The 25,425-nt window shown below is 43.8% G+C and overlaps 1 protein-coding gene across 1 annotated transcript; it reads right to left on the bottom strand.

Moving 5' to 3' along the window:
- LOC147634493 (protein yippee-like At5g53940) lies at window positions 1-21,899 on the bottom strand. The gene is made up of 7 exons (XM_086803570.1): window positions 21,584-21,899; window positions 21,081-21,223; window positions 20,477-20,520; window positions 655-763; window positions 497-549; window positions 270-362; window positions 1-120 (listed from the first exon to the last, which is right to left on the bottom strand). Exons 2-6 carry the CDS (start codon window positions 21,174-21,176, stop codon window positions 293-295), a joined length of 372 nt encoding a protein of 123 aa, XP_086659696.1. The 5' UTR covers window positions 21,177-21,223; window positions 21,584-21,899; the 3' UTR covers window positions 1-120; window positions 270-292.
- Window positions 21,900-25,425: the final 3,526 nt, after the last annotated feature.

The following is a 25,425-nucleotide window of genomic DNA, read 5'->3' as shown; positions in this document are numbered from 1 at the left end:
TTGTGAAGCTGGATATATTACCAAATAGCCATTTACATCTCACCCTGTACAAATTGCCTTACGCCTTGGAAAGTTTGAATCAATACTACTATTGGTGAGAGAGCCTTGCGAGGATGAACACTGCACACAAGCATGGAAATTAATGTCTACTCGGTTAAATATATATCCAGTAGCTTGCATGTTGCGACATGCACAATAAGTAAAAGAAAACATCATCTTCAATTTTCATTGGAGGAGTATTATGCTCCAACCAAGAAGCAAAGTATTACTGGGAAAAAGGAGTTCAAGCAAACTAGGCACCCTCCGTGTCACTACTTGTAGGATGGGATTCCGTGTAGACCTCGCCACCTGCTGTTCTCGCCCTGTGTCAAAAATATTACATGACAAATCAAACATGGGGAAATGTATTGGATGGAAGTGTGTGCAACCAAGCTCTAAAATTGGAAAAGTTTGTCTTATCATGGCGTCTTTGTTATAGAAAGATAAAGTGACATACAGCTCTAGAATATATTTCCCTTCTTTATACTTCTGTCTCCCGTAAGCTCTTTCCTACAAAAGGCCAAATACAGCTGCTGCTTTAGACATCCGCCTCTTCCCATTTAAGCTCAATGAGCTTGCTTAGCTTATAGTGGAAAAAACACTTTAAAGGCTTACATATTTCCACCCAACAATCTGATTACAACAAATGCAGTAGATGTCAGAAACGGTATGCAGCCCTGTTGTCATCATCCGCTCTTCTTTAGGTCCTACTAGTATGTTCACACTGCAAGATGTACATGTGTCAGATACGTAACTTGCACCTTTGCAACACATGTACATTTGTGACAAGTATACAGCTTAAACAATAACCTTAGGCAATCATCAAAAGTGACTAGATGGGACCAAATCCAAGCTGTGTCAGAAGGCCTTTTGGCAAGTGCACAGCATAGACAACGTCAGTTCAGGACATCAGGGGCAGGCAGGTCATATAGTATTTTAGCAGCAGACACATCGCGGACAGCATCCGAGCAGCTCAGGCAAAGCATCAGCATTCAGCATAGTAGAAAAAGCTTGTCATAAGCAGCCTGACCAAACAAATATGCCGCCATTTTACAAATATATAAGAACTTTGCAATACATGGAAGAAAATACAGCTACTATGTCCTACCAACTTCGGCTCCGGGGTCGTGGAAAGCCACATCCACTCTCAAGACTTCCCTTGGTGAAGACACATCCACTCATACATCCTACGTGGTGAAGACACATCCAAGCGCCCAATGAGCAGCCCAGTGTGGACAGAGTTATTAGGTTATTGTGTGAATACACCTAGTTGGACATTATTATTTAAGGTTGGTAAGAGTTGGTAGCCAACTCACCAACATTAGACACTATAAATAGGAGTCTAGGCTTTAGCCATATTCATTCATTTATCATCATTGAGTCATGAAGAACTCAGGAGCAATGCTACCGTTGAGTATCTCTATTCAGCATTGTATACATTTCGTGTTAGTAATATATGGTAAATGTATTGAGCATGAAGTAGAAGCAATTTGAACATGGCTTTAAGTCTTTGATGGTGCTAATCGCAATCAATCAATTCATAAACAAGCTTCCGCACGAACCCATGTTATAGTGGTATCAAAGCGTCACGTTTTTGACGGCAAAAAGACTGCAATTTTTTTCTCATAAGGGTGTGGAGGTCCATCATGAAGAACCCCATCATCATCTGTATTTTCACTCAGGTTTGCGGTTTTTTTCATCAAGGCTGCGTTTTGCAAATAATGTACCAGTGTGGCAAGGAGCGCTCAGCCAAAGGGCAAGGAGGGCCAAATGCACTATTAAAAGATATAAGTTCATACCATCTAAGGTTTGTAAAGCTTTGGAAATGCACCGCCTATTTGGTAAAAGAAGTCCTACATCAAAGGAAGAATTGCACGTCATCGTCTTCTCAGGAGACAATTCTGCAAAGCGGACCTAAACCGGCACAATTTAGCTAACTAGATCGATGGCAAGATTATGGAGATGAAGCTGCAATCATGACTCGTCTATCTAGCATCGACGATGAGCTGTTCACCTATCAGGATCATTATAAAATCCCATCTCGTATGCAGCAACTAGTAGTGAACAAGAATGAACTGAAGTGAACACTGTGAGCAAAAGCCACCTGCTGAGTGTACCCTGAGCCTGACACTCACAGCACTGTATGAACTGTCAGATCTGAGTTGTTTGAGCTCCTTAGTACTAGGATTAGGGTTTTGGAGATTATCCCATCCACATATTAGAGTCACAATTCTTATTCATATATCTCATCTGATTCAATAATATAAACAGTGATGATTCAGTTTTTAACTTGTTCATTCAATAGACGTGCTGATTGTTGTGTCGCATTTCCTCTTGTCCTCTCAATTTTAACATGGTATCAGAGCCTCGTTTGCTCCATTGCATAGAGCCTGCCTAAGGCACCACCTAGCCTCTAAGATCAAGCACACCAGCATCTGCCTCAGCTTCAGTCACACGCTACCTCAGATTTGCGCCATCTCAGATCTGCAACAGCTGTCACAAATCCCTATATTCTAGGGACATGCGGATGCGTGTCAGGCCTAGAAACATGCGGATGCATGTATGTATTATACCTGGGCATGTGTATGGATCATATGAGTGGATGCATATGAGTCCAAGGACATGGCAGGATATTTGTGGACTTTCGGGCGGTGCCCGTGTGGATTCCGGCCATGCACACATTGTGTGTTATAATGGCAGGCGGAATATTTTCAAGTACAAGAATGATGATAGGTGGTTCTCCAAGTTTACATGTGCACAATGCATAAATGATGCATGCCATAACTTTATTTTACTTTGTGTGACATTGTCTTGCTGCCTGGACAATGCTTGTTATTTTGGCTTGTGAAGTCCGAGGGACCGGGGACGCCCGGGCACCTTGTGGACACGTGTGTGCACTCCTGCTTGGGCCTAAAACTGTGGGCTTATGGGTTTTGCAGGTGGTAAGTGCGTCCACACTCAATTTACAGCTTATTTCATTTACTACTAAAGTTTATTGGTTTGCAGGTCCACACTCATTAATAAGTGGCCGGACAACTTATAATGCGTTCGCATTTGGTTGGACCAAAATTAATGAAGTCCGGACAGCTTATGGCCATTTCCCATTTGGTTGGACCTAAACTTATACAAACAGGACAAATGGAGCACTATGGGCTGGACACCTACCTGGACACCTTATGGGGACACTTGTCAGCCTGTATGTGTACCCACCAAGCACCATAGGTGGCACTGGAGAAAGGCGCCTCCTTCAAGAGACCATTTGGGCTGTTTTATTCATAACTCAACACATTGGAGAGCTGATTGAAGCTTTGGGAGTTGCTACAGGGCTGGTTGCTTGCTTCCCGGACTCACACAAGCTTGGATAATGATCCCCACACTCTTCTAAAGGGCTGGTTGGTAAATTTCAGACCTGTATTTTCTGGTTATTGCGAGTTTTGGGCTGGTTACAGGTGTCCAAAGTCAACTTGGACAATACAGGACAGCTCTAGGGACCTCCACAGGGCTGTAGGACCCTTTACAGGTGGATTCCTCGCGATGGAAAGTTGCTGTTTTGGACTGGTTATTGCATAAAACAGGCCGGACAGCAATGGAATATGTGAGCATGGATGTGTCTCAAGGATTCCTGGTGTAACAGGTGTTTAGGGCAAGCATTGGGAACACTTGCTCGCGGAGAACACAGGTTTCTGGATCAGTTTCTCGCGTGGAAACAGGGCCTAAAGATCCATTTACATCCTGTGCAGGGCGGAGTACCTGTGAGGATTGTGATACTCTTGTGCAGGGCGGATGTACCTGTGAAGAGGCTTGTGCAGGGCGGATGTACCTGTGTGTAGGGCGGATGTACCTACAGATTCTCTTGTCTGAGATGTTTTCATACATGATGTATTTGGAAGAATCAGGTGCAGGCTGGTGGTGAATCCCCAGGCACCCATAATCTTGTACTTTGCAGACTCTTTTGGTAATATAACCTAAAGGGGGGGGGTCAGCCTATCATCGGCCCCTTTATGTGGTGTACTGTCATTTTCAGTTTTGTGGTTGTAATGCTCAAGTGTTAAGTGCTCAGAATCTTGTTCACACTTATACGATTCCAATACACGCGTCCGCCTCCCGTTACAACAGCTCTACTCCGCGTTGGCGCTGCACAAAGTGCTAAGTCAGTCTTTTGCATTCTCGCATTCGGCATTCTGCACTTGGGTTGCAAAGTCAGTATCAACCACTTCCATCTGCAGAATCTACATCCACTTCCAACCTGTTGAAGCCATGTCATCGTCCAGCCTACGTAAGCCACGACATCATCCGACCTGCTGATGCCACGTCATCGTCCAATTGTCTGAAATAGTTATAAAGAGCTAGCTATCTGAACCAGCTACCAGAGCCAGCTGGCTGAATCAACTGCCTAAATCAACTTCTTGGATCGGCTGACGGAATTAGCCATCTACGTTACCTGTCAGAGTCAGCCATCTAAGTCGACCCACTATTGACAAGCCGTCGACCTGCTACTGACAGCCATCGATCTACTGCTGACAACCAGCAACTTGCTACTGACAATCACCGCTTGTTGCCGCACAGCCTTCCGTATTCCAGAGTCGGCACTCAGCATTTGGCTAGGCTTACTAATTTGGTTGGGTTTACTCGTTTGGTCAGGTTTACTACAGTCAGAATCACCCTTCGGAGTTAGCTGTCAAAGTGGGCTCCAACTGTCGGAACCCAAACCTATTCTGCTGACTCTTTGGCACCCAACTTGAGTAGCCTACGCTTGGAGGAAGCTAAAAACTCAATAGTACAAACTATGCAACATGGAAGCTGACGATGGAGCCACTATTATTCTTCCAAGATTGTTGGGAGATGGTTTCTATGGAGAGACCAACTGATCTAACTGTTGAAGCCCTACCAAAATAGGACAAGAAGGCCATATTTGTTGTCCACATGATAAAGCTGAGTGTGAAGGATGACATCCATTTGAGGGAGGTGCTAACTCCCAAAGAAGCTTGGGACAACCTAAAGAATGTGCGAGTCTAAAAGCACTATTGCCTTGAGAGCTGAACTCACAAATGAAACAAGCCCAGCAACAACAACAATGATCAAGATACTCATGAAGGTACTTATTCTTCTAATGATAGAGGTGGCTATTCCTCTAGACGTAGAGGAAGAGCTAAAACTTCCAATAACTCCATTCAAAGTTATTACTGTCAAAAATATGGACATTTTGAGAAAGATTCCACGAAAAAGCAAGCTGATCTGAAGAAAAAATCCGTCAGCTATGTTGAAGATGGAACCTCTCAAAGCTTCACACATGCCAACACTTTTCTCTCTATTGAAGAGATCAAAGAGACCAACCATGTAGACCATGACAACAAGCAAAAACCAAGGTGGATTGATAGTGGGGCAAGCTCCCACATGACTTCTCATGCTGAATACTTTTCTAAATTGGATTCTACTCATGATGGCTTGATTTACATGCGCACGCTAGGAGCAAGCAGATTGGCGAGCTAGAGTGTGATATGTTGTGGGCGGACATGTGCTTTTTGGTCCGCTATTGATAGCGTGTGCTTTTTGGGCGTTCCTTCCCTATTTATTGGGGGGAGGGGTACCAGTTGGGCGCACACCAACGGATGGAGCTCAGGAGTGCAAAGCACATGGAGCGGAGAGCTCCACCGTGCAACAGGCCATGGTCCTTGGGGAGAACAACCCTTGTTGGTATGAGACACCGGAGGACGGTGGCAAGACACTCACAAGGGTATGATGCTCTAGCTTGTGGCTCGGTGGGGACGGCCAAGATTGTGAGCCTCGCTCATGGGTGAGTATGCCCGCACCCAGATATGTTTCTTCCGCTTTGCTTTCTAGGTTTAGGGTTTATTGCTTTGTCTTGCGTTTCATGGTTGTTTTGCAGGTTCCCCTCTTGGAGAGATCGTGGGTTTTGACACTCTCTCTTCTCCCTCCTTCCGCCCCCCTCCCGTGTCTCTCCCTTCTCTCCTCCGTAGCCTCTCCTCCGGCTTCTTTGCCCCCTCCGTCTTCTACCAGCAGCTTTCTTAGTTCTTGGGGCATTCTCCATTTAGCAAGTCTCGGCCTTTACTGGTCTTCACCCCAGGAGGACTCCATCGCTCTATCAACCCCGACCGAGACCGCCATTACTTGCTTATCTTTCTCTGAAGCGGACCTCCGGCTCCTCGCTACAACTGTTGCATCATTAGAGGCTTCCCCTCTGGTATGCAAGATTGTCGGTAGCTGCCCTGCGAGCGGACAACTCAGAGATCTTTTGTAGGCTAGCCTCACCGCTGGGCCTGCAAAGATCATAGACATTCATCCTTTGGGGCGTGGCTACTACCAGGTTGAGTTTAACTCGCTAGCAACGTCAAATTAAGTCATGCAACTCAGCCCCGTTGCACTACGTACGGCCCAGGCCTTCTTTGCACGATGGCAGCACGGCTTCCACCCCATGTCCGACCCACTGACTGGCATGTCAGGCTTCCCTGTGGCCGTCTGCTTCCCAGGTCTCACGAAGGAATACCTTCCTCTTCTACTGGTGATCAGTGGAGCCATTGGAAGAGTGATGGAATCCCCCCTCCCCAACTACTACCTCGTCTCTCGCACGGGCAGTCAGGACTCCATCCCTTCGCATTTGTATTGCCTCGCCGGAGACAGTGCCTCATGTCATATCTATCCTATGCCTTCGAGGCACCCCATCATTCAGCGAGTGGAGTACTCGGGCAATGTTTAATTTGCAGGCAGATGGGCCACCTCGCCAGAGCTTGCCCTCAGCACCAATCCAAGAGACCACCTCCGGTGGTCCCCCCCCCCCTCCTTTCGCGGTCCCTGTTTAGATCCTCACCAGGGGGTAGAGAGAGGCAAGCTCTCACGCAACGGAGCACTAGGACCCAACTGCGGACAACCCTGTTTTCCCGGAGAGTGGCAGACCGTTGGCCTACACCCGGGCCATCAACCGACTACCAGAGCTGAGTGCCGCTGTTGCCCGCGCCAGGCTGGTAGAGTACAGGAGGATTCGTTTCTATCAGAGAACTGTTTCGAGCATTTATCGTAGCACCCACCCGTCCCCCCCCCCTCCATCCTCACCTCCGACTCTCCCCGCAGCAGTCCCCTCTGCCCCGTACTCTTCCTCTGAGCTCGCACTCCCCCCTCCCTCCGCCTCTCCAGAGCACTCCCGTCGCCCTGCAGCAGCACCCGACCCGGACCGTAGGCAACCGGAAAGCTCCATCCCCCGCTTGATTCATCAATTCTCGAAGCCGATAGAGATGACCATCACCGCTTCCTCAGTGATGGCTCTCCGGCCAAAATCCCTAGGTGGACCCCTCAAGATCTTGGGGCTGCCTGTGGATTACAGTTTCTTCTTATGTCTTCCAGCGGAAGGGACATTTTTGAGGAGACAATAGCTCCCATTCGGATATGTGTGGTGTTTTATCACTCCATACCTTCTACGCCAAAGAGTGGCACAATGATCTTCTCCTTTCCTTTGAGTGCAGCCCCGGAGACGGAGTGGGACTCGGAGTCCGTGGCTGTCGCCATCCAAGGGCAAGTAGTAGAGCTTTCACACCATCTTCACAATCACCGACGTGCTCACCCACCTCTGACCCTTGGCTAGGATGGAACACTATGAGTGGCACAAACCCCCCGCCGACCAAGGTGGCCAGGGAGAGACTCTAGCAGCTATGGCTTTGGGAAAGCCGACCTCTAATGCGCCTTCAGTGGGACCCGAGATAGAGTGGCCTTGGCTTGATCCTGCTGATTGGGAGGAGACTCAAGATGCCCCCTTTTTTGCATACACAATGCGGCTAGGCCGCAGGATTCAGATGACAGAGATGGATGCAACCTGACAGCAGCAGTACATTGAAAGTCACAGGGCCTCTCCCAACATTTTCTCACATTTTTGGAAGAGACTCTGGGATAGTTTTCGGCCTCAAAAGATCACCCTCTTTCTTTGGCTAATGGCACATAGGAGCTCGGCGGTAGGCACGTGGTTGACCACTGGAGGTCGACTAGCAACTTGCCCGAGATGTGGCCAGCCTCACAAGTCTCAGCAACAGTCTTTGGGATTACCCAAATTCTCAACAGGTTTGGCAACATCTTCACGATGGACAAGACCTCCACCCGTATCATTAAATGGGGCACTGTCGCTTGGGACACAGAGGCTGAGATTGTCAGGGCTTATGAGGATGATGGGGGGCTAGCCCTTCAAGTCTCTCACCTCCGCATTTCGACAGTACCAGTCCCATCTCTACTGACCACTGGAGACCAAGCTCATGTCACAGGTGGGAGATTTGCAGTAGTATTGTAGCGTGGCACATATGGAGAGCTAGATGCAACGAAGCCATCGAGGGTACCCACACTCCACCTGTGGAGTCCATAAGGAGCATCTGGCTCGACATCATACATACCCTCTGTGGTCAGTGGGGGAAGTTGCAGGGACGTTCTGACCGCATGCGAAAGCGGCGGGAATCTTTCTTGAGGCTCTCGCAACCTAGCCCTTTTCTCTCTACTAGAGATGGTGATCCCATTTGGCATTACAGACCACCTGTGTGGTTATTTCTCTCCCCCTCCCCCTTAATGAGATAGCCTTCTCCTCATAGAGCGGCCAACAGGAGAAGTACATCTTTCTCCACCTCTTGATTATTTGTTTCCCCGCCCCGTACATGGAGGCGAGGTTGTATCTAGCCCTTTGTGGTTGTATCTAGCCCTTCGAGGCTGTTTTTTATTAACTAATAGAAGAATCTTTTTCCTAGAAAAAAAAATGGATTTACAGCTAAAGTACAAGAAGGAAAGATAGAGAGGTAAAAAGCAAGACTTGTGGCTAAAGATTTTGCTCAAAAACACAAGGTTGATTATGAAGAGACCTTTGCACTAGTAGCCAGGATGAATTCCATCAATTTAGTCATTTCTCTAGCTTCTCTTCATAAGTGGAAATTGTGGCAAATGGATGTTAGCAATGCCTTCCTCAATGACCAACTTAAGGAAGAAGTCGACAAGCAGCAACTTGCAGGTTATGTCAAAGCAAGAACACAGCATCTTGTTTGCAAGCTGCAAAGGAGCCTGTATGGTCTGAAATAAGCTCCAAGAGCCTAGTATGGCAAAATTGATGAGCATCTCAAAGCTCAAGGTTTCCAAAAGAGTAATGCAGATTATACTCTCTACTACATGGTGAAAGGGAAGGACATTGGTCTTGTTTTACTGTATGTTGATGATCTGATGTCAATAGTCAACAATGAAGTCATGGTTGCGGCTGTCAAATCCAAACTCTCAGCTGAGTTTGAAATGAAAAACCTTGGATACCTGCACTATATTCTTGGGATTGAAGTAGCCAAGACCACAGCAGGTGGAATCTTCATCTCTCAGCAAAAGTACCTGCAAACTATTCTCAAGAAGTTTGGTATGGAGACTTGCAAGCCAGTGTCTACATCAATGGAATCCACTCTGAAGCTGACAAAGGATGAAACAGGTCATTCTTTTGATACTGCTTTGTACAGGCAACTTATTGGTTCTCTCATTTACTTGACTATCACTAGGCTTGACCTCAGTTTTGCAATAAATAGTCTTACTCAGTTTATGCAAAACCCCAAATTGTCTCATTGGACTACAACCAAAAGAGTGCTTAGATATTTGAAAAGTACTCAGCATTGGGGTATCTTATATGCAAGTGACACACTAAGTCTACATGGATTTAGTGACTCACTATGCAGCCTGTCTGATGGACAAAAGAAGCATCAGTGGAAACACCTTCATTCTTGGTGCAAGAGCCATTTCATGGTGTTCTAAGAAGCACAATACAGTCAGTTGTCATCCCAGAGGCTGAATACAAAACCTTAACCACCTCAACCTGTGAAGCTATCTAACTGAAAAGATGCTTGCAGGAACTTGGCCTTTATGGAGTTGATGGTCCTACTCCTATTCTCTGTGATAACATATCACTGAAGCCTCAGTTTTCTGAATCAACTCACTGAATCATCTTTCTGAATCAATTGATTGAATCAACTATCTAAGTCAGCTAACTGAATCAGTTATCTGAGTCAGCTAATTGAATCAATTTGTAGTCAGTTGTCTAACAAAGGTTCAGAGATGTTGCTGATCTTGAGGGAAGGTGTTAAAAGATGCAAGTTCACACCATCTAAGGTTTGCAAAGCCTTGGAAATGCACCGCCTGTTTCGTAAAAGAATTCCTACATCAAAGAAAGAATTGTAGGTCGTCGTCTTCTCAGGAGACAATTCTGCAGAGCTAACCTAACCTGGCGCAATTTAGCTAACTGGATCGGCGGCAAGATTATGGAGATGAAGTTGCAATCACAACCCGTCTATCTACTGTAACTCGCGGTGCCCGGTAGACTAGGGCCTTGACACACTTGTTGATACCATCAATGCATATTCAAATATTTAAACATGGCCACAGCCTTAACACATATCCATCATCACTTTGCATAAAACATAAAAGCTGGACAAAACATCCACAAATGCTGAAAATGGAGCTTGCACATGTGACACCGAATAGAGGCCGGAATGCCCCCAAGGAGAATAATATCATGTACAAGCTTTGAGGGCCTTACTCTCTCCACAGGAGATACTGGATTATCCATATACAAATGCCATAACACAGCCCAACACAAGGCAACCATAAAATTCAGTCGTCACATAGCTGTAGAAATGCCGAGCCGACAATATAAACCATATACCTCCATGTGGGTACTAATTCTTCCCCAAAAACCATGGGTCTTCATGCAATAATGCTGGTGCAGCAAGTACAACTCTCCATTCAGCCGGTACAAGTACAATGGTTGGTACAGCAGGTACAATGGCTAGGCCAGCAAGTACAAGGGCTGATACAACAAGTACAATGGCTAGAAATCATAATAAATGATTAAATACCCTTGCCTTCAGTATTTCTTCGTGATGGAAACCTCCAAAACAGTCCCCAATAGCCGGTATTCTTCATGGGCAGCCTTCAAGAGAGAGAGAAAGAGAGTAGCCATCATTAGGGCAACCTGTAACGGTGGTAGAGGCTAGTGTGCAGCAAGAGAGCCTCTCCAAATGAAGAGAAAGAGCTCCAATTTATAGATTTGGGCCTCCCATGAGCTAAAATTGCAAGAGAAGGCTATAATGACAAGTGGAGAGCCACACAATGGCTGAAGTGACAAGTGTGAGGCCACTTGTCTCACTTTGATCCACTCTCTGACAAGTGTGAGGCCACTTGTCTCACTTTGGTCCACTTTCTTACCACATGTCCCAATCTAAGAGATGTGTCCTTCCATAAACTTTATCTCTAAAAATATCCCAACTAGTAGACATTCTGTCATAGGCACTTTGGCAGCTCTTAGTATCCGCTCAATTCCAAATGTAATGACGCGAACAGAATTTCCATCTAAGTCGGGCCAAAAATAGTAATCCTCCTAGATTTTAGGAGTGTGATCCTTTGTATTCCAGGATAATCCCCCATTCCCAAAGCTTTTACTTTCCAAAAATTTAGACATCCTGGAATCCACCAAACCCCTTTCATACTGGGAAATGTCCAGGCTGGTGACATCCTCCCCAGCTTTTTAAAAGTTGTCCGCAACTTTATGCTTCAATGGGCGAGACTAAATAAGTCTCCATAATACCAATATCAAAATCATGTCCCAAATAAATTGCCAGGTTGGTCATGAAGCCAAAAGAAATATCTCCTCACCATATCCTTAAGATATCCCGAGATATATCTCCATATTGAAAGAGTGCACAAAGCGGAAGCAAAGGGGCACTAGAGTGTGCTGAATAGAGTGTGCAAGAGAGAGAGAGAGAGAGAGAGAGAGAGAGAGATATGGAGCAACTATGCTGAATATACCGAAGCAAAACAGTCCCAAGCAAGAGACACAAGTAGTCTCATAAGTGAGGGAGCAAAATATGTACAAGACTGAATGAAAAGTGAGAGGCCAGCCTGTCACATGCACTCTGCACTCAGTGCATGGTGACAAGATGGCTCATCATCAGAAGTGCAACATTTGTACAGTTTTAGAACCCAATAGGATGATATTTGTCGTACGCCGTGACCCCATTGTACATCCTCAGTCCAGGATAAGTCACGCACGAGCTACGTAGGTCATTCCTCAGCCTTAGTGGGTCAGTCAGTCTCCCTTAACCCACTTGGAGAGAATCATTCATGCATGTAGAGTCAGTACAAGCCTTAGGGTTTGCATCAAAAAGCACTCTGCATCTTGCATAATATGCATACATATGCCTGTGCATCATTTAGAACATCCCCAAAGCCTTAGGGAATTTACTGGGATTTATCTGGTATTTTTTCCATATTTATTAGTATTTATTTATCATTATTTGCATTATTGGGCATTTATAAATATTAACTTTATTAAATGACCAACCTCCAGTTAGTATAAATAGGCTTGCATAGAGCTTGTTTTCTCATTCAGTCTTCATTGTGCTAAGAGCTCTCCTCTCTTTTGCTTTCAGCCCAAGACTAATCCAACCCTAGAGCCCATAAGCTTGCTTCTCCAGCCCTTGAGAAACCCTAGCTTCATTCAGCCCTAGGTGCTTGCATTCAGCCCTGAATTCAGCACTCAGTTCAGGCCCAGATTCAGCATACCCTTCACCTTCAGTTCAACGCCAGTTTGCAGCCTGTATACACCTGCGTTTTCTGATCCAGCAGCAGCAGTGCTGCGTTTCTGTCCCAGCTGTACAGCAGCAGCTCCTGCAGTCCCTGATTCACATGCGTTTCAGTCCACAGCATCCTCCACAGCTCAGCGTTTCTGTCCACAGCAGATTCCAGACCTGAAGCAACAGTCTACAGCAGTTTCCAGCCCTGAAACTGTTGTTTGCATCAGTGTTCAGCATTCTGTGCATCATCCACACATTCAGCAGTCATCTGGTGAAGGTAACACAGCATTCATATGTGTTTTCAGCATTCTAACAGTGTGTAGAACAGTCCACCTTCTTCTTCTTTGAGCCTCAGGTGTGCAGCCCTTCCTCATACCCTTGGGAGGAGTGCATAGGCTCAAGATCAAGTCATTGAGGTGTTTCTACAGCAGTGTACAGATCAGCCGCTCTCCGATCCTCCGAGATCTTGCGTTTGGCTTATCTACAGTCCAAAGTCATTCTCTCTAAAGTAAGCAAATACTATCTCGTTATCGGGATAGGGGGCCCTTCAGTGGGTAATTCGGGACCCAATCTGGTGTACAGTTCTCATAACTATCTCTCTCTCATCTCTTTAAAGTTTGAAGTAAATGAAATGGATTGCTAAACTCACGAAACTCAGGATACAGAAGACGGTGTGAGCATATTGTGTGACAGGATCAACCAATACAAAGACTTCCGCTGCACATCACACAGCCCCACCTATTTATAGGTGAGGAGAGCTGGCCGACTGGTAAAATACCAAACGGGTTGAGAAAAATCCCAAAAAAATATGTAAAATAGGGGTGGCCAGCCCACAATCAAGGGCCATGCAAAAGGGACCAAAAGTACACCAAAAATGGGCAGAAACTGGGGATGAAAGTGCTAACACCCCCTCTCAGCACCAAATGCTGAACAAACTCCAAGAAGCCGAAGAAGTCGTCCTCTGTCAAAGACAAAAGAATGCAGCAACAACAGGTACCAGGGGAGCTCCACAAGCAATCTCCACAACAACTCAGCTACAAAAGCAACAGAACAAGCTGCCAGGTACACTGCTCTTCTAGAAGAAAACAACCATGTAGGCTGCGTCGTGCTGCTCCAAATATCGGTGCCAAACCCAAATGAAAACACAATGTGACAGGAATCCCTAGAAGCTTGTAGCTCCAAGAAGATAATACCCTCAAAAGAAATAGAGTCCATCTGCTCCAACTCTGTACCAAGAGTAGCCAAATGATGTACAATAGCATCCTCCTCGAAGGTCGGCATCACCAGATGTAAGAACTCAACTGCCCCCTCTAAAAACTGATGTCGGGACTCCACAAGCCCAACCAAATCCAAATCCCAATCCTTCAATCCTTGGAAGTACCACTATGCCCCAGTCACGGTCACGGACACACCTGACCACAATCCAGAATCCTCACACAGAGTAAGGAAAATAGGAACAATCACAGTAGTGGTAATTGAAGTAGTAGTAGCCTCTTCAATAGCATCACACAGCGTAGAAGCAAGCTCCTCCATAGAAGGCAAAGGAACCAGCAATACATCTTGGTCACTGGTTGACGAAGAAAGAATCAGAGGCGAAAAAAATCCCCCTCAGAAGCTGTGAGCAAAGGTAGCCCACTGTCTTCCTCAAAAACATTACCAGAGATATCATCCTGGCAAGGAGAAGTATGCACAGAAACTGAAGGCACGGCAACAGGAGAAACAAACTCCTCAAGATGCAGTGAGCAAAACTGGCCCCCTATCTTTCGCTGCAGGAACATCTCCAAAAGAAGTATCCACAAGATCACTGGTTGCATAACACCCAGAAGTAGAAACCATCTACCGATCACTTGCATCACCATACAGGTCACAAAGCAACTGCCACACATAGAAAGTAGAAGCATCATCATGGAGTGTTGAAGAACCGAATCCTGACAATTCAAGAGGAGAAAGCCATAGATCTGTCCGTCAGTCGTCCTCCACCGACACACATCCTCCGCAGAGGCAAGGTCCAACAAGCACCAATTCTTGTACGAGAGAAACTCCATCAAACCATACTCCCTAAGAATAGAAGTAACTTGCAACTTCCATGACTGAAAGTTACCACCATCCAACTTGTCTGCCTCATCTAGGAAATAACGAGAGTGGTACGGGAGCCAAATCTAAAGTTGTCATCATTGATCCAATCAATAGGACCAACCCTCATAAGATAAAACTGTCCAAATCAGAAAACGTTGATATAGAGCCCTTCCTCCCACCAAAATGCAGCCCTAAGAGGCTGGACACCACCCGAAAATCCTCCTGTAGCAAAAAACGCAGAAGCTTCTGTCGACTGTACCTCCAACCTTGAGGTCACCAAAAGAGGGAAGCAAAAAATGCAGATTTGATATAGAGAGGAAAGGCAGCCACACAGGGCCTGGGAATATGCTGTAAGAGGGTGCAAGAGGGAAAGGCATCAACTAGGACTGCAGCTTGGGCTCTCCTCAAGAAAACGCACAATCTCGGAAGAAGAGTGTCCTCCACAGGTACCAACGGTGCCACCAAAGCCCGAAACACCACAAACCCCCTCTGCAAAAGGGAATGACCACCGGAGAGGAAAACGCAGTCAGAAAAGGGCTGCTGTCTTGAAAAAAACAGGCCACCTATATCCAAACTCCACGTGGAATGAAACGCTGATCAAAAAATTACCTGATGGCTGCAAGCGATGAAGCCAATCTGAAGAAGTGATCAGCAGATGCTGTCTAGAAAACGCAGCAACAAAGAGGCTGCAAATCTAAGAAAAACGCAGAGGAGAGGGTGCTGAAAATAGGGCTGAATCTGGGGCAACAGAGGAGTCGCTGAACCGGGAGCGATGATACCATGAAAGAGTGCACAGAGCGGAAGCAAAGGGGCACTAAAGTGTGCTGAATAGAGAGTGCAAGAGAGAGAGAGAGATGGAGCAACTATGCTGAATATACCGAAGCAAAACAGTCCCAAGCAAGAGACACAGGTAGTCTCATAAGTGAGGGAGCAAAATATGTACAAGACTGAATGAAAAGTGAGGGAGCAAAACATGTAGTACAGCAAGTACAAGGATTGGTACAGCCAATACAGTGGCTGGTACAGTAGGTACAGCAAGTACAAGCGCTGGTACAACAAGTACAATGGCTAGAAATCATAATAAATGATAAAATACCCTTGCCTTCAATATTTCTAGCCTCCAAAACAGTCCCCAACAGCCGGTATTCTTCATGGGCAGCCTTCCAGCGAGAGAGAAAGAGAGTAGCCATCATTAGGGCAACCTGTAACAGTGGTAGAGGCTAGTGTGCAGCAAGAGACTCTCTCCAAATGAAGAGAGAGAGCTCCAATTTATAGATTTAGGCCTCCCATGAGCTAAAATGGCAAGAGAAGGCTATAATAACAAGTGGAGAGCCACACAATAGCTGAAATGACAAGTGTGAGGCCACTTGTCTCACTTTGGTCCACATTCTTGCCACATGTCCCAATCTAAGAGATGGGTCCTTCCCTAAAAATATCCCAACTGGTACATTCTGTCATAGGCACTTTGGCAACTCTTGGTATCTGCTCAATTCCAGATGTAATGACGCGAACAGAATTTCCATCGGAGTCAGGCCAAAAATAGTAACCCTCCTAGATTTTAGGAGTGTGATCCTTTGTATTCCAAGATAATCTCCCATTCCCAAAGCTCGTACTTTCCAAAAATTTAGACGTCTTGGAGTCCACCAAACCCCTTTCATACTAGGAAATGTCCAAGTTGGTGACATCTACCATCGACAATGAGATGTTCACCTACCAGGATCATTATAAAGCCCGTCTCATATGCAACAACTAGTAGTGAACAACAGTGAACTGAAGTGAACACTATAAGTAGAAGCCACCTGCTGAGTGTAGCCTAAGCCTGATACTCACAGCACTATATGAACTATCAGATCTGAGCTGTTTGAGCTCCTTAGTACTAGGATTAGGGTTTTGGGGATTAGCCTATCCGCAGATTAGAGTCGGAATTATTATTCATGTATCTCATCTGATTCAATACTATAAACAGTGATGATTCATTTTTTAACTTGTTCATTCAATAGACGTGCTGGTCGTTATGTCGCATTTCCTCTTGTCCTCTCAATTTTAACATGTACCAAGTAAATGGAAGACAAAGCAACAAGCACGTCAACCTGTTGGTGCTTCAAACGCAGCTAGACAGGAGTGGAAGAAGGCCAAACTTATGCAACAGCTTCTGTATGTAGTTTGATTGCTGAACATATATCCCAACATCTGTCTGCACAAATAGTAATGCAACATCCCCAAATCTTTCATCTCAAATGAGGTTTTCAATTCAGCTTTGAAGGCTGAAATCTGTTCTTCATCATTCCCAGTTAGCACCATGTCATCCACATATAGAATGAGCATGATCATAGTTCCATGATCCTCTTTCACATAGAGGGTGCTCTCTATTGGACTATTTTGAAATCCCTAGCTAGTCAAATAAGTATGTATCTTCTCATACCAAGCTTGGGGAGCTTGTTTGAGACCATAAAGTGCTTTTCGAAGCTTGCAAACTCTCGAGTAGGCATCTCAAAACCAATGGGCTGATTTACATAAACCACTTCTTGCAAATCCCCATTGAGAAAAGCTGATTTAATGTCCAACTGATGCACTTTCCATCCATGATGGGCAGCCAATGCAACAACACATCTAACTGTGGCATAAAAGAAGTAGATGCAAAAGTCTCATCATAATCAATGCCCTTTTTTTGGGCATACGCTTTGGCCACAAGCCTAGCTTTGTTACATGCACTGAGCTTGATCGTGATAACACACAACAAGGCCTTCTTTATACCTTTATGTGGTGAGAATCTTTAGCATCAACTGTAGAGAGTAGAGAGAGAGAAGAGAATGAGAATGTAGAAGACGACACAATATTGAGTCCCAATACCCACTGAAGGGCCCCCCCTGCAAGCAGGAGTATTTGCTTATATTATTCTTTGAAGAAATGTTGTACAATGTTGAGTACAAGAGATATGAATGCCCAATGCAAGGACGAGGAAGATTGTACATCGACTGAGTATCCACCTAGTCCAAGGCTCTACTGAAGACTCTTCCGGCCACTGATGCAAGTTCAGATAGCTGTAGGACTGCACATGCTGACTGAATGTGAAGAGGATTGCTTGGAGTTGATAGGATGATGAATTGCTTTGCTGACTTCTGCTGAATACCTAAATATTTATGATATGGGACTGAGGCACTGATTTTATACTGCCTCTGGGCTGCAATCGGCTAGCCGCCTTAGAGGACTGTCGAATGATGTAAAATCCCATGACTAATTTAAATGCTCAATCAGCCTGCTAAAACACTGTCACTGCTCTGCTATTCAAAGTCGGCTGGATAACAAAGCTCACGACTAGCACAAAGCCTGGTCGGCTGCCATGTAGGGCTAGTCAGGTACTAGCCAACTGGCCCCCTAAGCCACATGGGCTAGCCGACTACATGGCAAAGGCATAGATGCCCTTTGCAAGGCTAGCCCAAGTGGGCTGCCTTGGGGCTGGCCTTAGGGCTGGCCCCTTCTAATGCAATGGTCCTAGACATGCCTACACATGCATCTAATGCTAGGGCAAACACCTAAATGCTTTTGTATGATGCTTTCTCCAAGTGGGTTAAGAGGACTGACATTTGACTGACCTCTAAAGCTCAAAGATTGTCATGTGCACAATGTGTATCTACCGTGTGCTATACGCACACAAGACTAGCTTCGAAGTTTGGGGAAGCTTGGAGTGGACGCCCGATGACCGGCCAAGAGCCTATAAAAGGGTGGCCAAGGTTAGTCATTAGTCATATAGAATCTCGCATGATTTGTGAGAGCTCTATGGTCTGGAGCCTGGATCTAGTGCAGACGTGCACCTGCTTTACGCAACCGAGGCCCGCAAGGGTAGCTTCGTGGCAGTATGGGACGTCGCGAGGTGGAGATTGGTCGGTACGTCAACCTAGTTATCTCAGCTCGTGGCTCAGTGGGAACAGCCAAGACTGTGGACTTGCCCACGGCTGTCATGGTTGGGAGGTGAGTCATGCTTGCACCCCCTTGTTGTTTGTTTGTTTGCAGGTTTCGAGTCTCGTACCAGGAACGTTCCACGAGGAGATCCGGTGGGGTTTTGATAAAGACTAACCTACGTAGCTCATGCCTGACTGTCCCTATACTGAGGGCTCACAATGGGGTCACGGCATACGACAAATAATCCTAAAAAAGGTGCTACTAGTGTACAAATGCTGCACTGATGATCATGTCAGTGTGTCACTGTGTACCCCAATACAGGGTGCACGTGATAGGCTTTGTCCCTGTCAATGGTAGCGTCCGACTTTCTTTTCAACTTATACACCCACTTTGTGCCAATTGACTTCTTGCCAAGAGGTAAGTCTACCAAGTCCCATGTGCTGTTTTTGTGGATAGAATCCATCTCATTTTGCAATGCTCATCCTTAAAAGCCTCTTCAAATGAATCTCACTCATCTACATCAAAAAGAGTACTCGTGCATTTTACCCAATATGCACCCTTCACATACATGCTTTGGTGGCAACTCTACACAAGGCATGTCCTGCACCATTTGATGCTTTTACAATAGCATCAGACTGCCATAATTCACATGCCCAAACCTAGCATGCCACAATTTTGCCTCTTGCATGCATAGTAGTTTTAGGAAATGCGTTTCCTACAGGGAAGGAAACTTGGAAACGTTTCCTTGTAGGAAACACGTTTTTTCAAGCAATTTTTTTACCCTTTTTTTTGTCCCAAATCTAACATCAAAATCTATGCGACTCCTTTGTTATTTGTGATTCAAAGACTGTAGGCTTCAAATTAATGTTTCCATGTATTCTATGCATTTAGTGTTATTTTTACATATTTTATACAATATATATTTGAAATTTTGTACATGCAAAAACCTGTAGGTAGGAAACTTGTAGGAAACTTTGGACTGATTTTACGAAACGCATTTGAAACTTTTAGGAAACCCGTTTCAAACAACCTCCTAACTACTATGCTTGCATGGCAGGTGTTAGAGTGGTAACCACATGAGCATCATGCTCTCTCCTGTCAAACCTATTAAGCCGGTATAACCCATGGTACATATGTGCCGGATGTGACTAATGCATAGCCACTCTCACGGTCTCTGATTGTGCACCTATCGTCCTCAAAGTTCACTGCATATCCTCTTTTAGATAGCAAAAGAGGAGGCTGACATTAAATTCTTATTAATCCCAAGCACAATACATCTGGAAGACATGAGTACACACCATCTACTGTTGTGAGGATCACCTCACGAATTCCCTTGACAGGGTGAGAAGAATTAATTGCACATGTTACCATTTTGCCCTGGGGGGGCAGCCATAAGCTCTTACAAATTCCTTTGAGAGGTTATGTGTTTAGAAGCTCGACTGGCAAAGTACCATGTGTCAGGTCTTTCATTGTGTTCAGCACACGAGCACAGACAAATCAGCTTTTTGCTGCAAAACAAAACCCACAAATCCAAGCAGCCTACTCCGGCACAGTTCCCACTTGAATTAGCAAGTTAGCACCTCCTGCTCAGTGCATATTCTCAGGCCATCACTTCGCCCAGCCAGGAAAAAGGTATTCTCAGGTCAAGAATCAAACCAGCATTGTATTCAATTCAAAATTATCATAATAAAGCAAGTGCACCGCAAGGTGGATGCCCTTAAGTGAATTAGTTGGGACCCAATCGGGTATATTGTGTCATTTTCTCCTCTCTCAACTCTTCAAACAAAGCAAATTGCACCAAAGTATAAAGTTAAGCACACCTGAATTAGACATCTTCTACAACACATGTAACAGTACATATAACCCATGGTAGGATAACTTACACTGTCTTGAAAAGGTAGGCCTTCCCTTGTCGGCATTGAAACCCCTGTTTGACAAGTAAACTCGCTATAAGCCACCGGGCACTAAAGCATCATAGTAAAAGTCTTGTAAATATGTGTAAAATCATCCTCTACCATGAGATCCAATGCTTTGTCTGTATTAAAACAAAAAATATATATTGGCAATAACAAAGAGTTTATGTGATATTGCAATAACATGACAAAGACTTGCATTCAATCTAGCTCCCCATGCTCATTCGAAAGATGCCTAGGTAGTTTCCACATAAGCGCTCCTGACAAGCTTGCCTGACATAGTGGATAGCAGCAGGTGCTCAAAGACCTTGCTTGTCCAAAACCCCACTCGGCAGTGATGTGTAACCAGCCTACAACGGGATTTGAGACAAACCCACTAGTCTGACGTATCAAATGGACCCATCATGAGTGCCATCCACCAGTACAAGCATGGATTTTGGGCTGGCACCGGTAGGTAGCCAATGGGCAGGCATGGTGTGTATGCCACGGCCCACTAGGTTATAAACTTGACAGAACACCAATCACTGAATGCTATTTCATGAAACTGATGATAACTTTGTAGTGTGGAGCCCACCTTGGAAATAAGCTCCTCACTGTTTGTAAGGTGGCTATGACACAAGCGGCATTTGAAGACTCTTCCATCCAGCTTTACCAAGTAAGGCCTGCCCATTTGAGGCCTAGGCAAGCCCACTCTTACCCTTTACTAGTTTCTTATCTCTACACCAAAAGCAGAATTTACTATTTCAGAAGGTTTCTCACAATCCAAAGCAGATGCATAAGAAAACAGTTTTAAAATCCAAATCAAGTGCACGAAAAGAAAAAAAAATTAATCCAAATTAGATGCAAAGCATAAGAAGACTCAAGAAAATAAGAAGACTCAAGAAAAAATAAAATTCAAAGCATAAGAAAACCCTTTTTCTGAGACACTTCAAAATAGCTGTTATTTTTCGTTAAATAAGAGAAGCTATTTATCTCTGCAAAATCAACAAAAATGTTATTATTTTTTAAAGGCTGAATAGGAAATTATATTGCCTTTACAAACAAATAATAAAAGCTAAAATTGAGATGTGGTAGTACCTGTGCAAAAGATCAACAACCCTTTGTAAAGTGCCCAAGATGGAGACCGTAAAGCGCCCACGATGGAGATGAATGCCAAGATAACTTCTATGCAGCCTTTGTGATTACTTCCCTTGAAGACCTCTGACCTGGGCGGTACTCTATTCTGTGCTTGGGCATCAATCCATCTCCATAGACTGCAAAAGGCACAAACTTGTTGAGAAATTCCAAAAACCCACTTCCCTTTTAGGGTTTGTGCGTGTGTCTCCTCGACTTCGAGGAGGGCGGGGTGGTGTGCCAAATTGGGTGAAGAAAAAGAGTGCAAGCCCACGTAGGTGCAACGGAAATTAATAAGAAAAATAGTGAGATAATAATACTCGTGGTGGGTCATATACCTAGGCCTTTTGACCTTAGAGAATCCTAAACTACTCCACCCAGCATCGTTATGCACACACTAATGAGATGACATCAAATACTCTCCCTTATCTGGAAAATTAATCATCATCGTCACTCTCAATTGTTAAGGATCGATAGCAGATGTGTAATTGGCCTAACTCCCCTTTGGATGGGAAAACATATATAATCAGTTTTAGGGTGGCTTCAATTCTAGGTGCCTCATCCCATCCCACCATTGCATTGGACAATAGGGGGAATCCGTCCTTCCCCGGACAATAGAAACTCCTTAAGATCTTGTCAAAAGATTGATAAATAAAGCAAAGAGTGCAAACAAGTCTTTGCAAACCTGCACCACATGGTAACAATGCCAAGCATGTTTCTTTGTGCCTGCCTATGTATGAAAAGATACTTAGTTGGTGACACATTTGTGTAAAGGCTTTCAATTAACACGTGCCATGAACAATACACAAGTACCTATGTTTGAAAAGATCCATAGTTAATACTACAGCCGTGTAAAAAAACCCATTATAGCCATTCAATTGTTGGAAAATAATCTATAGAACTCAAACATCAAGCATGCCCAATAGAAGGAAAGAATTCTTTCTACTCACAATCCATCAATGTACTAGCATTTGGTAAGGACACCATTGAACAATTTTAAGTATTTCTATACACCATTATATGCGCCCATGTTGACAATTCAATGTACTAGCTTTCGCTGAGGACACCATTGAACAAGTTAAGTATTTCTTTACACCATCATGCATCCTTGCTCATTTGTTGTATGCTCTAGAGTGAGAGTGTGATGTTGTAATACGTTGAAAAGTAAGACACCTAATAGAATTTTGTGCTAGACTATTAACAACACATGTGTCCATGCTCATTTGTTGTTATGTCTAAAGTGGGAGTTAATGTTATGCTGGATTTAAATTTTGGACACAAGATAAAATTGTCATCATTACTTCCTTAGGAGGAACTAAATAACTACTTTGCTTTTGTAAATTGTGACCTAAGGTCTTCGAAAAGATGAAATGGTGAAAGATCAAAGTTGATATGTACAATTATTAAATGAGTATGAGGAGAAGGATTTTCATATTGTTGAATTAATAAAGGACACAATTTGAAGAAAAAAAATGAACCCTCCAATCATTTTGACAAAACAAAAGATGTATACAAGTTCTAAGTCCTTACTAAAGCTTACCAACATGTGCATGTTCCATCTCCATTCACTTGGAAATGCTTCCATGTGTACGGAGGATGTAATAGAGAGTAACATGAGAGTGGTTGGCATGTAAACTTGACTATTAACTTTTTCTAAAGTATGAAAACTTAATTTCAACTTTGTAGCATTCCTCTTAAATGACCATGGTACATGGAGATTAGATTATTCCACAAATTGAATAATAAAAGAAATAAACCATAGCATCATAGCATAAATCAAGAGCATGAAAATCAAACAACACAAGCTTGGGTGCAATCTTCACCCCCCCTATGTGGCTCCACTCCCACACGCGATATTTAAATCATATTCATAAATTTAGCCCTTGGAGCTATAAATAACATAGCTTTTCCGAAATTGGGCTTTTACAAAATTGAACTTTAGTCCAATGCTTTTAAAGCATCTCATCAAAAATAAACCTTGCCCAACATATGTACAATGGGCCAAACCATACAAATTTAAATATTTAGCACACATGTGCTTGGCTAGATAATCTTGTCCAATGTCCACCTTGGTTATCCCGAACTCATGATCTATACTCAATCCACAATGTTAGATCACAATTACTTTGGAATCACTCACAAAAAATAATTCTAACAAATAGAAATCATTCACTACCATGCTTCACACATGAACCATGCATCACACATAATTAATTGGATTCACTCCCATGATAAAATATTCTGAAAATTCTCACTCCTGTGATAGTCCTCCCGTTTGAGAAAACAACCGTCCTCGGTTGTAACTATCAACACACACAAGTGATCAAACATATTAATTGTTCCCACATTAGATTCACTCACAATGTCCTTATGTATTTAAGTGGATTCACTCCCACATATCTTCACACACATCACATGTGTCTTAGAGTTGATCCGATTCACTCACGAGATCAAATTCATAGAACCTTTACACGCATCACACGTGTCTTAGAGTTGATCGGACTCACTCACAATCAAACTCTTCTTATTTGAAAATAGAAAGAGGATAATTTGAAGAAAGTGTTTTAAATGAGGTGTTAAATTTTAAAGGTTGAATGTGAAATAATAATAAGTTACATACATTTTTTCGGTGATCAGTTGAAAAACATATGTGCATCATTGTTAGTTCACTCAAGTCCTGATAGTGAATGGTCTAATATGTATTTTCTTCTTCTGCGTATAGAAAGTACATATCAATCATTGAACTATCTTGACGAATATATTTAAACTTAACTATAGTTTTTTTTTCTTTTTAAAAAAAATAAAATCAAACAATGCATAAGTATGAGTGTTAGGCTTACCTCTCTAGTGGTAGAAATCATGATTGGGAGTACCCTCTTGTTTAGGTTGGATGCCTTTGTCTTCATCTTTAACCACGTTCATGATCGCAACTCGATTCTTTCTCTTTTCTAGGCACTCATATGCACAATGCCCTTCTTTGTTGCACCTGTAGCATGTAATCACACGAGATTTTTGATCTCCATTATTGGTCTTCTTCACAATTTTAGTTTTCTCCCTATTCACTTGTGGACTATTGTATTTCTCTGTTTTATCTTTGTGCTAAAGCTTCTCAAAATGTGTAGATCAAGAAGACTGAGGCATATGAGAATTTGTCACAGTGGTATCCTCAGAAATCCATTTTTCTTCTCGTAGTATATTGCTAGAGAGATGGCATTGCTAAGAGAACGAGGATGAAACATGTTCACTTTTGCTCTAATAACTCACTTGAGACCTGCTATGAACTTTCTTATTTGCTCTTTTTCACGCACTTTCTCTATAGCTTGAAGTTGCAATAAAGTTTGCCAAAATCTGTCAGCTTCTGAAATTCTTTCCATGACTTTGGTTTGTGTTTTTCCTGTCTAATAACATTCCACCAAAGAGTTGCACTGCCTACCAAATGATTAGTAGCACATTTAACCTTATCCTTCTCGAAAAATTTTTCTCTAGAAAAATAATCATCAAGTTGGCTCAACCATGCGAGTATGACGTGTGCATCCTTTTTGCCATCATAATCCTGAAAAGTAAAAGCCTTTTTGCTAATCTTGTGTTCCTTTCGAGACTCTTGAGCTTTGAGAGTAGCTCACACAGTCCTTTGAATAGGGTCATCGTCAGAATCCAACGAATCAAATTCGGAATACACACACCTTCGCTTCTTGCGAGTAAATTTTCCCTCAAAATCTTCCCTGCCTCTTCTCCCTCAACAACTTAGCTTGAAGTGTGTTTACTTGATCTTGGATAGTAGGTGGTTGTAGATAGATTGCCATTGT

Source organism: Cibotium barometz, chromosome 10, assembly GCF_041138505.1.
Source record: "Cibotium barometz isolate CiBa-2024 chromosome 10, ASM4113850v1, whole genome shotgun sequence".
In the NCBI taxonomy this organism is placed as follows: domain Eukaryota; kingdom Viridiplantae; phylum Streptophyta; class Polypodiopsida; order Cyatheales; family Cibotiaceae; genus Cibotium; species Cibotium barometz.
The sequence above is the reverse complement of the archived record's forward strand: the minus strand, read 5'-3'. Positions and strand labels throughout refer to the sequence as shown.

Coding starts and splice junctions, on each gene's coding strand:
- LOC147634493 (XM_086803570.1), bottom strand. CDS start 21,176: ATGGGCAGGCCTTACTTGGTAAAGCTGGATGGAAGAGTCTTCAAATGC. Junction 764..20,476: donor GCCTACCTTTTCAAGACAGT/GTAAGTTATCCT, acceptor TACATCTTGCAG/TGTGAACATACTAGTAGGAC. Junction 550..654: donor AGATTGTTGGGTGGAAATAT/GTAAGCCTTTAA, acceptor GGCCTTTTGTAG/GAAAGAGCTTACGGGAGACA.